Source organism: Amphiprion ocellaris, chromosome 9 (assembly GCF_022539595.1).
Source record: "Amphiprion ocellaris isolate individual 3 ecotype Okinawa chromosome 9, ASM2253959v1, whole genome shotgun sequence".
Taxonomy (NCBI): domain Eukaryota; kingdom Metazoa; phylum Chordata; class Actinopteri; family Pomacentridae; genus Amphiprion; species Amphiprion ocellaris.
Window position 1 is genome coordinate 20,486,215 of NC_072774.1, and position 16,610 is coordinate 20,502,824.

Consider the following 16,610-nt stretch of genomic DNA (forward strand, 5'->3'; position numbering starts at 1 on the left):
GAAGTTATTACCCCATACTACTCTGCTGTTGCCTTTTCACGCTCTAATAAGTCGGCATTTCCTTCACCTCAGAAGATAAAACACAGACATCAGTGGATTCCATTGAGAGGAAATTGTATTGCCATGTATACCATGCAAGTATTCATCATTCTGGATCAAATCAAGCCACCAGGTATAATCTTCCAAATGGTGTGTCTATCAATATGACAGCATATTGCAGTTTTAGATAGATACCACATTCTGATTCTATAAAGATATACCGTCTTCATGTGAAAAATAATGTTGTTGCAAAAAATCATATCAAATGAAAATTTTTAAGTTAATCCTCGAGTAAACATCTTGCCGCACAAACTGCGGGGAACGGTCGCACTTAAACACATAAACCGGTGCACTAGGAATAAAAAGGAGTTTTAGATTTCCCTATTAAAGCAATAAACATGCTACGCAAACATGACACATGGCAGAGCAATGTCGTTGCCACACTGTCGAGCGTGAAAGATGACACACATCATGTCTGGACCTCTATGTCATATCGCATTATCACAGCAGACGGGCCAAGTCTGGAGAGACAGTGAGTGTGAGTGCACAAGAGAGGCAGAAACAGAGACAATAACAGAGAGTGAAAGGAACAGCACACAACATGCTGGTATTCATTCCCATTCAGTCTGTTTGTCACCAGATAGCCAGGGTCGCAGTGGAGAGCAGCAATGGCTCCCTGCTGGGTCTGCTTGTGTTAGTCGGACGAGATCATTTTTTTCAGAGTGAGAGCTTAAGATACTCAAGCTGGGATGTAGGCAGTTACACACCTAGGTTAAACATGCGTGATAGTAAAAAACAAGCTATTTTATCGTGTAAATATTAACTATATGGTCATCCATAATTGTTTTAGTCAGTCTCGGTATTTTGGCCCTAAGCTACTCCAAATGTGACACTGGCATAGTAGGTAAATGTAGCGCTTTATTAATTTTTTATTCATTCATTAACTGTTGCCTCTGAACATAATCCAGTCAGTGATTACATTCCCACGACAATGGAGTTAGGAAAAATAATTTAGTAATACAGTATATGAACAAAATTTCTATGAGGCAGAGTTAGACACAGACAAATGGAAGGATCTGACTATTGCCAAGTCATTTCTGGTTTGGTTTTGGTGGGATTTGTTCACACCATGTGACTTCTTCACTATACCAACTACAGGTATATGCACAGATGAAAAGTAGCAGTTGTTTCTCATTTCATTCAAAAAAATCAGTTATATTTAACTCATGTTCACTTAATCAACCCTGATTAGGGTCTGAAATCAATAATTCATTTGTGGCTGATTGTGGCTGTTGCTGATTGAGAGGTATCAGGTTAAGATTCAGATATTTTAATGTTGCTGGTGGGGTGCTTGCATTTCACCCACATTTTGCTTGTTTTCAGTTATTTATTCAAATTTGATTTATTCACCATATTTAATAACATATCCTGGAAGAGCTCATAGAGGACAATTTTTAATTTACTTTTCTAAGTTGGAAGTCACATTCAGTGTTGAATCTCAATCTGTTGTTTTGTGTTTTTCAAAGGCTTCTGTTGATTTTGACTATAAAGCAGAGTGTTTACTACAGCAAACCGAAGGCTACATTATGCCTCTGGCTTCTCAAACAAAATTGATGCTATGGACTGGATCCAAACTCCATTGGCAATTAGCCACTATTCATCAAAGACTCAAGTGGTGGGGAGATGAGAACAAACAAGACTCTATTTGCATTAACAAGCATGCTACATTACCAGAGTGGTGAAGATATAGTGGTAATACTCTGTCATCATCCCCATGGTCTGGGCCTGGAAGGATACAGAGACAGAAGATGGGATAGAAAGGTGTGAATGAAAAGACACAAGATAGTTTTTTTTTTTTTTTTTTTTTTTTTTTTTTAAAAGAATCAACAGCACCGTCAGAACAAACAGTGCTGAAGGGGTGTACGAAGACTTTTATCTATAAATTTAAAAATACCAAGGTTTTAATGAGCACAATGACTAACATACTGCTCATTTTGTGGGCATGATTCTGCCATCACTGCACCATATGTGGTCTGCAGAATTATGGAATGGCAACTGTACTTGGTGCTTTTCTATGCATTTAAATGGTTTTGGAATGGCTCGGGGCATGTGATGTTATCCAGGCAGAGGAGAGAGCCTTCAATCAAAAGAGCTTGGTAATCTTTGCCTCATATCCAAACACTCCATCACTGCCACTTGTTTCTCTCCATCTACATTCAAAGGCACCACATTCCCATGGCGACTATGCTTCCCATTTAATTGTACCATCTGTTGTGAAAAAAAGCCAAGGTTATGTAAATAAGATGTTAAGCTTATGTGGAGGCAAATTTGCTTCTGCGTCTATAGACAAAGCCAAATACATGACATTGAAACTTTGTTTCATGTTTTATATTGTAAGCAGGAGTTTTCATTACTGAATGTGATTTTTAGTTTTTGTTTTTTTCATTGCTGCACAATGAATTTACAATATGATAAGCTGTTATTTTGGTAGCTTTCCTAGTATTCATCAGCCTCTTTATTCTATTTTTTTTTTTTTTTTTTTTTTAGTAAGCTTCTAAATGTCCCTAGTTCCATCAATAGCAGGGCCACATTTTGAAATTATTAACAAGAACATTTGACAAACAAGGACAAAGTTAGTCCTTTTAAAAAATAATTTTAAAAATGCAGTCGTAGACTTGCTTCCCATTTTCTCCTTTCCAGTGTGAGAAGGAACATAAGTTGGCAGAGGCACCTTGAGTGCAAGTGAGCTTGTCAGAGCAAAGACAGGACCGAACATATCGTTGAGGATCATGGCATGACAATGGAAAGATCCCAAGGGCATAACACAGCGCGTCAGTAGTGATGTTCAAACCCTTTCAAAATTCAGTTACATCTATATTGTAGCAGGGGCCATCTAAAGCAAGTCTCATTACACATACATTCAAAGCATTTATTTATTATCTTAAGCAGCCTTTTGGTATATGGGTCAATGGAGCACTGTGCAATATTAAGATCCTGTAGTTCTGCAGATAGTAAATATGATAAAATATCCACTTTTGAATACAGTCCAAATATTTGACTTGACGATTACACATAATTTTTTCAGATATTTTTATTCAAGTACTTTGGGTCCATGGTGATACATTTGCTTGCAAGGTTCTGGGTTCAAAACTGCTTGTCATCTGGATCTTGTATGGAAAATGATAATCAGCATTAATTTATTCAGGTAATTATTTTGTTACATTTTTAAGCAAAAATGCCCCACATTTGCTGGTTCCAGCTCATCAAATGCCAACATCACTGTCTGACATTTTACAGCCCAAGCAATAACTGCATAGTAATCGATAATGAATGTAATCATTAGTTCTCCCCTAATCTATATGGAATGACTGTGATGGACAGGCAATATGGCCCTGTTGTGTCTAATAAATTCTGAAAAGAGTAAATCCTCACAATTTGATTTTATCTAGAAGGCATTGCAAGAAAACGCAGTCCAGGTCTCTACTGTACTGAGCAGCACAAGCATTCACAGATGCACATTTGGGAGTTTAAGTGACCAATGCTGCACAAAAAGCAGTCAGTGATGAATGATGCACAAAATTCACTTCTTTTCCCATATTTATATCTAAAAGCGTTGGTCGCTTCAGTCATGGAAAAGGCCTGTCTGGAGCCTTTTTGCCTGAAAGCCCTTTCTCACCACTTGCCAAGAAGACGCTGATTTCTTGACGCAAGATGTGCAGAATGGCCACAAGCAAATATATGTCACCTTAAATCTCAATAACTAGAGAGGACTGAGTTATTTGAATAACTTTGGAGGAGATGATGCATTTGGTAAACATGCTAACAGATGCTGGCAGCAAACTGAATGCAGGGGGGATCCACCAGCATGTTCCTGACATCTATGGAGCATCAGACCACCTACACATCCTCTACTCCCATCATCACACTGACAGCTCTTTGTTGACTGACAATCATTTATATCAAAACACACATATAGATAGTTTCAATTATGAAACATGCTGGATCTCATTCTTGTGTTGTTAGTTAAGATAGTAGCTAACAGAATCAGAATGTGTAAATAGATTTTTATGGAAAAACAGCATGAGAGAAATTCATTTTTTTTCATCTTTGTAAATATTAACTGGCAAAACCAAAAATCAAACAAACAAAAGAACACAATGACAGTTTCTGCTTATGATTACAATATAGAAAAACCCTATAATATATCCTCAATGAGTCTAAAAGTATAATTTGGTTAATTTTCGACTCAAGATCTAATGCTGGACACTCGTTGGCTCACTTTGAAGGTGGCCTGTAGCAGGCTATCGTAACACATCTGAGAATTAACTGGTATCAGCAAAAGCAGTGCAGAATAGTAGCGTACGCTTTTATTTGAACATCTACGAACATCTATAACAGCCACACACTAACCTGTTTCAGAATCTGTGCAGCCATGTGATGACTGCAGTCAAAGATGATGCGGAACTCCCTACTTCTCTTCATTTCTTTGAGAAGGGGCCTCGTATCCTGCGTGTCAAGAGGAAGCTGACGGATCTTTAGTCGGATGTTGTACCTGGATGGGGCCATTATCAGCTCCTGTAGTCTTATAAGACCTTTTAAAGACAAGAAATAGCACAAGTGAAGTCATGGCTTTTCATGATTTCTTGTATTTTCACTGCAAATAAAAGTCTGTTTACCTGTGCTATCATCATATACAACAGTGGCTGTTTTCCATTTGAGAAACTGCACCAGGTCCAGGATAGCGTAGCTTAAGGACGAGTAATCTGGGTATAAATTGGCATAAAAGGTGTCCCTGTTGTCCATCGGGTGATGTTTCCACCGCACCTGGATGTGTGGCACTTCCAGTGCATTGCAGATGGACTGCACAGCATTTGACGATGAGCTATGTGAGGGCCCAAATATTGCAACCACACCTAAAGACAGCTGGTCACAAGCTAGACAGGAAGAAGATGAAATTAACTTGTGTTCTGTCATAGTGTAACACAGTCTCTACAAATTACGTTCTTATACAACTATACTCCATTTTCAACAACGCTTGGAGAGGATTTTTTTTTTAAATTTCTGCCAGATTAAGTTTGTTGTTAATGTATTCCAGATACGTTTCTAGTCAACATATCTATGTCATTTATTTTATTGCTTTCCCAGGCTCCTTTTCAGTCGACCAACCATGTTAGATGAGGAGGGACTAGTCACCCTGGTAACCCAGAAAATCTAAAAGAAGATTTACATATGTATGTGTGTGTGTATATATATATATATATATATATATATATATATATATATACATACATATATATATATATATATATATATATATATATATATATATATATATAGAGAGAGAGAGAGAGAGAGAGAGAGAGAGAGAGAGAGAGAGAGAGAGAGAGAGAGAGAGAGAGAGAGAGAGAGAGAGAGAGAGAGATAGATATACATGGTTTTCATCCAAATCATGATATTTTTCATAACCCCAATGAAGTAATTTTAATGCCTACACTAAAAGTGTCAAACAAAATGTGATTTTTGTTTTTCTCCCAAACCTAACCATTAAACGTGTGAAAACTGAAAGTGAGTGCGAGAAAACAAAATTGCAGTCTAAGAATAATGGCCTCTCCCTCCATGAATCTTGGTCTTCTGGGTGAATGCCTGGTGTCTAGTTTATTCCTTCATCCTACCCTCCAACATTCAGACTTGGATGTTGTCACATGTAATAAATTGTATTTTTTAAAATTGTTTTTAGAAAAACTTATGTTTCCTTCAAAATGTAAAGGGGAATGCAATTTAGTTATACAGGAACACAATTTTGTAGAGACAGTTGCATAATAGTAAGTAAGAAATCTTAATAACTTAAATACATGATAATTAATTGTAAGGCAAAAACAAATTTACTAAACTGCAATTGTTGTAGCTTTTGAACAACTAGATTCCTGCCTTCATCCACAATGTGATGACAATCCTTGAATTAACACAGAACAAATCACTCACCTTTTCTTGATGCCTCAAAGCTGTCATAGATATTAATCCTCTGTATGTCATATGTTAAAGTTGTGTTTGGCAACAAAGTCCTGTTTCTGTTAATATTATTGACAGCAAATTTAAAGGCAAGCTCCTCTGCGCTAACAAGTGAAACAGGTCCGTCTGTTTGTTCGAAAATCCCACCTGAAAGACAAAAGAGAAAGACCTGTAAGGACCATGACAATTGTTCTCAAACATAATCACAGGCACACAGAGAAACACAGTATCAGGTAGGACTAAAAGGAACAAAATATTGAGAGGCATTTGCACTAAGGACTAGCAGTGAAGGGAGCAGTACACATTACACCAGGTATTAAATTTGCTCAGCAAACATGGAGCAACCCTCTCCATTTTCAGGGAATGGTGAAAAAAAACCAATATCAGCTTTGAAGTCGAAGACCATAATGGATTTAAGGACTGTGAGTGTGAGTGTGTGTGTTTGTGTGTATGTGCCTGTGCTTGTCTGTCTATTCCATCAGGGCAGCAGAGAGTCTCAGGCTCTTGTCTCTCCATTAAGATATCCTTTTATTTCACCTGAATACCACATTGGTGGAGCAGATAACTGGAGTTTAGCACTCTTCTTTTACATAAAATTCAAAGGATTTTTTTTTTTGCAGATAGCCTAGACTGCTGCTCAAAACTTGAAAAACATGTCTATATGAACATCAAAGTAAAGTATTGCTTTAGACGGTGGTGTGTGTCAGTGTATCAATCCTAAACTTCACTCTGTGGTGCAGAGAAAAAAAACAAAAAACTTTTTTGAATAGTTTAAATGTGTTTTTCTTCTATAGCCAAATAACTAGTACAATACAACTTAAACAATCAAAGAAAACTTTGATATTATATGTAAAGGGGAACACATTTTATATGTGTAGCCTGGTATGTTTGGTATAAAGAGTCCTGATAAATCTGTGGAAAGTGTTCTTTAATATCCTTGAAAGGAGCTTTCTATAGTCTGAGAAATGAACCCTGATAATGTCATAGTGATGTCATTGGGGTTGGCTTGACTTGGCCAGGAAACCTAAGGCCCAATCCCAGTTGGCCCTAAACCTCACTCCCGTATCCAGTAATTCTTTGCTCAGAGTATCTAATTAAATGTAATTTCATACAAATTTGTCATTATGGAAACCCAGCCATACAAGTTGCAGGGTATCATTGTGTCTGTTACATCCTCCTTTTCACTGAGATCTATATAAGAAGCTAATCTCACCAGCCGTCCAAGCCAATTCTTGCTCCATCTAATGCTAAAATAATCTAACTTCCACACATGTAATTGGTAAAGTAACAAACATTACATATGCTGTCAAATATAAGACAGCCAAGTCCCTCTGTAAGTCGGCTATAGCCTTCAAGAAGACAGTTTAGACAGCTTCTTAAAAGATGCCTGCAGGAACATCAGCTTATACAGAGACTTGCTCCTCCACCTCCACTCTCATCATATTATCTGTTTCGGTAACAAAGCAAAATGTCTCTGCCATCTTTTGTCAATTCTGGGGATAAAAAAAATGTACACTGTCATCTAAAGTTACAAATGTCTGTACTTAAGTTTAACTTTTATGGCCATCATTTGAGCTATAGAGACAACCTTTCAAAACCATTTTTTCTGCGCTGACATCGCGTACTTCTAAATGAAGCAGATGTCTTTAAAGTTATTTCTGCTGTCTGCAAATGCATGTTAAAGCTTAACTGTTGATAAACACTTCTCATTTCTATCTGTACTTCAATCCTCTCAGGAGAACTAAATGACATTAGGGCAATATTGGTTAGTTTTTTAGAGCATTTTGAAGTGCCTAATAATTTTATCCCCTATGCTATCATTGGGCATTGGTATATTTTCAAGTTTTTTGCACACAATCACCTGGTTGGTTCAATTAAGTACATTTCTCTGCCATTTCCTTCTTGAAACTAAACAAGCTCCCACAAATATCTATTTCACAATGACATAATGAAGAGAAAACCAGGTGTAAAAGCAGAAACTTTGAAAATGTTTGAATTGTCTGCTGATGGACAATTCCATTGTTCCTATTTTGATTTCAGTAGTTGCTTAATTCTGTTGTAGGATACGAGATGTTAGTATATTCCACATTGATATTGCCTTCAGTGGGAGGGAGGATTTTTTTTTAAAATAATTTTTTTTTCTGTTATTTAAATTGGTGTACTTTACCCTTCAATACATTATACAAACTGTAAATGTATTTGTGTATGTATATAATAACCATTATTAAATAGTAAAAAAGCAGAGAGCAAATATGCAACAAAGCTTTCATTTAATTTTGCCAATGGGACAGAAAGAGCATATGATATGTTTTATGGGTTTTTTTGCATTTTGGTGTGTTGTTTGTGTTTTGGATTTTTGCATTTCCACGGCCTATCAACACAAACACTGCCTGACAGCCAGGTATTACTTCACTAATCCTAGAGAAAAACTGGTTGCAGAGAGCTGAGCTGGAAATAGCACCTGTGACCGGATGATGCCCCTCAACAGACCCCGAGTGCCTGGATCAGTGAATCATATACATTTGTTACTGTGGGCAGAGTGGCAATTCTGGAAACCGTGCTCATCTTACTATTTATGACTCAAAGCCTCCCTGGATAGCGAGGGGACGTGATGCATAAACCTGCCCGGTGGAATGCGTCACATTAAAATAAATGAATCCTTCCATTTCATGGGGAAATCTCATTAGAGTACATTAAGTAATTGCTGGAGTATATAGTAATTTGACTGTTAAGAGGATAAAATGTGCATTGCTCAGAAGCACTCTAACAAATTTAATAAACAGGGAGAAACCTGCTCCCTGGGAGGAAAATCCTGCAGATAACTTGCTTTGCCCTTTTCAGAAATCTGCTATAAGCACAATAGCAAGGCTTAATGTACAAGACCTCCCATAACTCTATCAAATAAGGGAAAAGCACTTCTTTTTAGTATCATACAGAATTCACGCTAATGATGCAGGGATTGGAATATTTTGGAACATGTTTACAAGCTCCCATTTGGACAACTATACTGAATGTTCGTTAATGCAGTGGGCTTGTGCAAATTGAGATGCATGAATTTCCGACTTATTCTACTGAATCTCAGTCAAAAGGCTTCAAATTAGCATATATCCAACAGACAAGCACACAAAGACCTTTAATTAGTCTCTAAGGTCCTACCACAATATATAAATCAGCCACTAATTGCATCTGTTTCCCTAATTTCTCCTTTGAGGACTTTGTGGATTGGCTGCATTCAAAAGCCACAGACTGATGTACGTGAAGAGGAGATGTTTTTAGCTTAAACTGAAAACTACACCTGAAACTAGACCACCAAACTTAATGGCATATCAACAGAAAAAAGAAAGACAGCTAACAGTGCTACTGTATAATATAATAAAAAGCAAAAGTAAAACTGGCAAGACAAACAGTGGTTACTTCTGTTAATAATATTTGTCAGTGTGTCCAAGTTTTTTTCCTAATGGCTTACTTAAGTTACAAATGTGCAGTGCTGGAACAGACTTCTGCTGCTCATAAAGTTTATGTTGTCATAATAGGTTGTGTCACTGTGGCTTACAACATCTATTTTAACCTTTACAGATTTGCAGATTGAGTTACACTGGGAAAAGCTATCAAAAAAATCCAAAGGGTCACACATAATGGCAGGTAACCTGGCAACAACCCAATAAGAAAAAGACAAATCTGCTTGTTAACTGTTAGATGAAATATCTATCAACATATGTCAGTGTAGTATTAAACATTGATCATGGAACTGGTTTAACAATAGTAAAGCTAACAAATAAAGGCATGGCTTTTAAGTTCACAAGACATTATTATTATTTAAGCTAATACTCATCCATTAAAACATTGGGCTGTGTGCACATGGCAGCCTTTGGTAATTTGCGGTGTGAATGAAAAAAGTGAGTTGAATTGTATTCTTAAATAGAAGGTGAGGGTGCAGAGGGATCTGCAGGACCTAAAGGAAGTGACAGAGACATGCTGCACTGAGTCAGAATCAGACATTTCACATTTCAGCTGTACCTGCCCTAACAAAAATCAGTGTTGTCGCATGAAAGCCCCACATGTTATGTACCGCAAACAACATGGGCAAACGCACAAGCCTAAACCCACCCTCTGCTGTTATGGAGTGGCAGACTGCCTGCAAGCCAGCTTAGTTGGTTTGGTTGGAATCATTCTGGGTGTGACTGAAAATACTTATTTGTATCGTCTACTGCATTTACGGACTTTAAGAGTGTGATTTGGGTGACAGAATGACAAAAATTAAACACCACAACAGAATAATGCCAGGGGTGCAACGGTTTTGTTTATGTTTTTTTTTTTTTTTGCTGTTGTTGTTTTGTTTTTCTATTGATTTGTTGGCTTTTACTGCATTATGTTAAAGTTTTTCATTGTCTAGTTGGTCAGTGACTTTGCTAAATGTTAGCAAATTCCTGCTATGTTGCTGCACCCATTATCACTCTGCTGCAGGGTGAAAAACAGTCGGACCTGTACCACTGTATTTCTTGAAATTAATTATTATCTTCTTGGGCAGTGTCAAAATAGTGTTGGCAGGAATTCTTTTGGTGGAACACCTGCATGCTGTGAAATGAGCACTATCATAAACATGGCTAATTTAACAAAAGAACCAAATGAGCCACATTATTTCCTGTAGTAACAGGAATATTTGAGAAGGAAAGAAACGTGCCAAGTAACGTGCAGTGGAAATGGCATAGTTAAATGTACAGAATAGAAGTACAGAAGTCTAAATATAGTATTTAGTTGTTGTTGAATGCACGTACGAAGTAAATCAATCTAATCTCAAAGCCACTGTGTGATAACATGAACTCATTTATGCACCTGACTGGTATTTTGTTTTTCCAGCTATTTATGTCATTCAGTTGATTGCGTTTACATCCAAGATTGGAGAAGTAATATTGCTTTTATAGCGCAGTGTAAATATCATTGTTTATGAGAAGGTGTTTGTCTATGTCCTCAGAACAATTACACAACAACACAACCTAAATACCGACAGATTAGAATCCATTTTCTCAAGCAATCACAAAGCTTTGATGTTTAAACGAAGAAAATCCACCATCTCTTCCTACTTTAAACAGCATACAGAAAGTCTTTTTTTTCCTCTCCTTTTAAGCGATGGGTACGGCTGTTCAAAATAAATGCAGTAACTGCAATTTGAAAGCAATGCAAGGTCATTTTTGATATCTGCACTTTTTACAAGTAAGGTAAAAACTGTGATACCACTGTCCTTGTGCAACATGAAATTTGTACAGAGGTGAGGCAAGATCAATTACTTTTCTATTATTTTCTGCCAAGTAAGAATCTGACCTTACTTGCAGCTGCACCTGGCTATTTTATTTATTTATTTATTTATTTTCTTTTGCATCAGATGGACTTTACTGCTGGGACCTGTTTTGGTTAAACAAATACAACAGCTTACATTAAGATTTGTTTCCATTCAAAGTCAAAACGAGTAAATAAAGTAGTCATTTTAATGTATATGAACAGAATACAAAATAATCTCATAGACAAGTTGTCATTCTGGATAGAATACATTAGCATATGCTATTGATAACAGTTACATGGGTACCTGGATAAAGAATATGCTATTCATCTTTTATTTTTATTGCCCTTCATTGTAGGCTACACTGAGCTTGTTAAAATATATTCCTTGCTGCCAGACAAACCAATGCAGAAGCCCAAACAATAAAAGTAGCTCATCATGCTCTTGGATACATGTGTGCTCGCCCACTGCATTTCTGAGTGTTGCTCTTTTGTACTTTCTCTTCACTGGTGGGATTCCCAATCTCCCTGTGAATAGCTTTCCTGTCTCCCTGGATGTGCAACAGCACTCAGTTTCACAATGATGGCAGCAAACAATGACCAGCAATAGGCACACATGCACAAGCCACCATGAACATTCGGAAATCCAGCCAATTTTGGGAAGAATATGTTCCTTCATAATTGTGGGTAACAACACAACACTAGGGACTAACAGTTATACAACACTGGGGATTTCGGTTAAGTTAGCCAAGGCTGCATTTTTGACTACACGTAGCAAAAGAAAAAAAAAAAAAAACAGGCCAGGAATCAGTTACATTTAATCAATGATGAGTATCATGAGAGGAAATTAAGGGTGCAGGTTAATTAATGGTGTCTGGCAGCATGTTGGCTCATTAGTTAGTGAAGTCACCTCACAGCAAGGCAATTCTGGGTTTGATCTTAGCTGTAGTTCTTCTCTGCATGCTCACTCAGGTTTCCCCCCGACTGCTCTGGTTTTGTCCGAACACATGCAGGTCAAATGAATCTAGGGCTCTATATTTACTGTAAGTGTTAATGTATTTATAAGTGTTGGCCCAGAAACGGATCAGTGGCTTGTTCAGGGTGTTTTAATGTGTTTTTAGCTAATGCTTGAGTCTTTTTGTGACCCTTATCAAGGGGCTAATGATTTAAAGTCTCAACTATTTAATTCTTAAATCTGAGCATTAGAGAAACAAAACAGGCAGACAAACTCAAATGTCAGACTATGTCTACATACATCCCCAGTGTAAAATCATCATACTGTAACCACACAGGCCACCATGGTGTGATACACTCTGTGTTCGTATAGAATAACGACAGACAAATCCTCTAGGAGAATATAGACTGTGAGCTATCCAGCGCTTGTGTTGATTTACTTAATCCGAGTGTTAAGTGTTAGATTATAAGGGTCACTGCTGCTAATACTGTTTAATCTAAAACTGTGATGAGTGACGAGTGTGAGACATGCTGATGCTGGAAAATGAAGCAAGTGACTATTAAAAGTGTACAGGAGTGATGAATGAATTTTTTTTATTATAGAAGAGTTATCTGGACCGTGTGTGTGTGTGTGTGTGTGTGTGTGTGTGTGTGTGCGTGTGTGTGTGTGTGTGTGTGTGTGTGTGTGTGTGTTTGTGTGTTCGTCTTGCACTGCAGTCATGCACGTCACACTAAAACTGCACCGTGGAGACTTATTGACTTAGTGTTTGTGTTCACTGGCAGAGCAAATGACCGCAGTTAAGTTTAATGGCAGCTAATATGGATCCATCATTGTAGCCACAGCTATTCTGAGCAAATTACAGTATACTAACTCTACTCATGCAGGCTTCTTCCCTTTAAGAATAACTCACCTTTTATATGAATCTGTAAAAAATATGAGTGTAGTACATACCGTTAAACATGAATCTGTTCCTCAATTGTAGTGATTATGCCAAAATAATGACACATTTATGCCATCATGTTGTATGAACATCTGGTCACAATATTACTTCCTTATCTTAACAGTGCAAACAGAAGTTTGTCTTGCAATCAGTAGCCTTTTCCAACAACGTAAAATCAGTTGTCTTTCTATCATCAAATCTAAAAAGTCTCTGTCATTTTGATTCAAATGATTTTTGTTTTAACTTAATCATCTACTTTGACTTTAATGTATATAATGCAGTGTGTATCTATTTACTGACAATGTACGGAATAGCTATTTTATTCAATACTAAAAGTCTCAGTGAAATTAACTGAAATCCTGTTGTACTGGGATAATTGCAACAAAGCAGAATAGGAATATGAGCCTAATATATTAGCAACTTGAACCATGATGACAGTGAGTAGAAGTAAGTGTTAAGTTTCTCGTTCACTGATGCTGATGTGATCCTAGGGGCTTTCTGCACTGCCATGAAATATATGACTTAACATTTGAAAGAATAGCTTTAGCTTCTTTTTCCAGAACCATAACAATACCATCTAAGTTACATCCTTAACATCTGATCCATTAATTTCCCACTTCCACTGTATGAGAGTCCATTAAAATGAATAGTTGTGTCTGTTAACAATTAATAGCAAAGCTTGACTGACTGGCATAGAAATATTGATGTTAATGTGACCACTTTGTTTTATCTCAAAATATAAAGCAGTGAACATTTGGCTGATAGTTTAAAATTTCTCCCAAGGTGCAAAAGTGCCATCTGGTCTAAATTCAATAAACTTAATGACTGATCTGCTCTAAGTATGTAAAAAATCTTTCCAAATACAATAATAAGCTTTTGAAAAAAATGTGAAACCAACTGTTACAAAATTATAGACATAAAAATGTCTGCAATTTTTATAGGGGATTATTGTTTATTATTTGCATCATTGTGAAGACTATTGACACTATAATGGATGAAACCATTTTTATCTGTTTGAAATATCAAGCAATAAACATCAAGTAAAATATTTCCCCAAAGATTAATCACCTTGGTAGAAGAAAAGTATATATTTAATCGCAAGGGGTTCAGACACACACACACTATTGCTCCTTGCAGCACACTGTAGACAAAGCTTGCTTCCATGACTTGAGTCTCACACACGCTGTCTCTCTGCTAAGCTGACTTGAATTAAAGCTTCTATTCGTCATTCAGACTGATTCATTCAGTCTCCATTGTTGCCTTAATGATGTATTTAACTTACTATTGTAACCGCCAGTCACAAATAATTGTTTCCCCAAATGCCTCATAGCAATCCATTATGTAGAATGACTGTTTATATTTCCTACTTTTGACAGGCTGTGCATATAGTTAACATACATTTTGCTATATTTTGTATAACAGATTTCTTGCAGTCACTGAATGCATTTCGATGACTGGATTCACTGAATTAATGCAGCATTCACTGCATTACAGGATTCAGAGAAGATAGATTCTTAGTGTTAAATTTTAAAAAGGCATATATTAGTAACTGGTAGCTGCATGAACATGTTTTGGTGTATGGGGCAGATGATTCAGTTTCAAGGTCCTGTGAGTTCTCCTGCAAGTGTCTTTTAGTCACGGTGGCTGTTTTGAGGCTGTACTATATTGGAAGCATTTTTAAACAGTAGCAGAAAACCTACGTCAAAGAGAGAAATCACTGACATTAGAAAACCTATTGTTAAAGCTTTAAAATATAAAATCTGTGACAGTGCTTTAGGTGTCACAGTATTTAGACAAATTTGTAATAATAAGTACAGCTGTCAAACTTCATAATATATTATCATATAGATTGAATTTGGGCTTTTAATGTTTGAATAATGAGAACGAGTGTTTTAATTATGTTATTTCTCCCTTTACCTCACTGTCCATGTTAAATCTCCATTCAGCTCCAGCACAGCTGAGAGGCATTCTTATTTATTTGATACGATTAGTAGTACTCATGCAGCCCTATAATGTTGTGATATCTCCTCTGTCAGTGGACTGTCAGGTAACAACACATTTGTAAAATCTAATTTTATGCTCAAGTGGTTCTGCTTCTGCAATTTATCGCAGCTATCGCTCACCTTCTCTGCTGCTCGCTCCTGCTAGCTTTCTCTTACTCCCTCTCCAGTCTCCACCCTCTCTTCCCAGCTTAGTGAGGTGTTTTGATCTCATTATCATTCCCAAACATTCACACCGGATAATCTGTCAGGGCGGGAGCCAGTGCTCTGCACCGTACAGGGCACCCTGGTCATGATTAGGGGTGTCGGGGCGTGCTTGCAATGAAAATACTTTTTTTTCTTTCTTTTTTTTTTGACTAAACTAGAAGTAATGGGTGTATCTTTCTTGCTCCATGCTAGAACAACTTGGCTGTGTCAATTAGATCCGTTAGTAAGGAGCCTGAAACTGTATGAGGACAATTGAGGGACAACCCAGCACAGAAGGACACAGGATTGATTAGCCAAACCCACCAGCAGGGCTCAGATGCCCTTTTACAAACCACAAATCCCTTTCCAGAAACGGCGCACAATGCACAGTGAACCTCCATTAGACAATCCTTTTCCACAATGCATGATACAAACAGCCACCTCCGCTGTCTGTGGCCTATTGTTATCATGGAGGTAAAACCCTCCCCATGCTAAACCCTCACCTCACCGCCAGTTCAATCAAAGGCCGTGCCAGGAAAAACAGGGACCGAGACAATGGTAACTAATGCCAGGTGGATGGGGGCTATGAGCCGTGCCAAGCTACCTGTGTCCATCACCATGCCTACCCCATCCATCTCCTCACCTGGAGCCACCTTTCTTTGTCTACATATGGTGGCAGAAAATATGCAGACCTGAAGCCTTGGCACCATGTCACAGTGGGACTTAAAGGTGGCCAACAGCACAAAAAAAGATCCACACTGTGCATAAACAGCAGCTTTGGAAGGCGAATCCTCAATAATAAGTGTGTTTTTCTGTTTGCTGAGGAAGCGGTCTTATATAAAGATAAACAAAATTGTTACCTATTCTATCCATGGCAACATTTGGCAATAACCAATTTTAACATGACCCCAAACAAGCTTATTCACTAGCTAGCTATTCCTGCCTCTTGTTTCTCTGGTTTAAAAATGCAGTACTCATACTGTGCTGTTTCTGTTTTGTCTTGTCAAGAGCAACAAAAAAGCTTCTAGGTCTATGTAATACAAAAATAATAGAATCATAGATATACTATTATGATCAGGTCTTATCTTTTACTTTAAAGAATGTCTTTAATCTCACCTAAACATGATACTCTGCCTGCAGATGATTCTTCTCTCACACACACACACACACACACACACACACACACCAGTAGTGATGCCTCATACTT

At 37.4% G+C, this 16,610-nt stretch overlaps 1 protein-coding gene across 1 annotated transcript in view; it reads right to left on the reverse strand.

Moving 5' to 3' along the window:
• The window catches only part of grik3 (glutamate ionotropic receptor kainate type subunit 3), a 95,744-nt gene that overhangs the window by 34,907 nt on the left and 44,227 nt on the right, over window positions 1–16,610 (reverse strand). The window contains exons 2-5 of the mRNA XM_035950820.2: window positions 6,022–6,195; window positions 4,716–4,973; window positions 4,450–4,631; window positions 1,771–1,824 (exon numbers count right to left, since the gene is read on the reverse strand). Coding sequence (XP_035806713.2) covers window positions 1,771–1,824; window positions 4,450–4,631; window positions 4,716–4,973; window positions 6,022–6,195 — 668 coding nt within the window. The remainder of the gene's footprint in view (window positions 1–1,770; window positions 1,825–4,449; window positions 4,632–4,715; window positions 4,974–6,021; window positions 6,196–16,610) is intronic.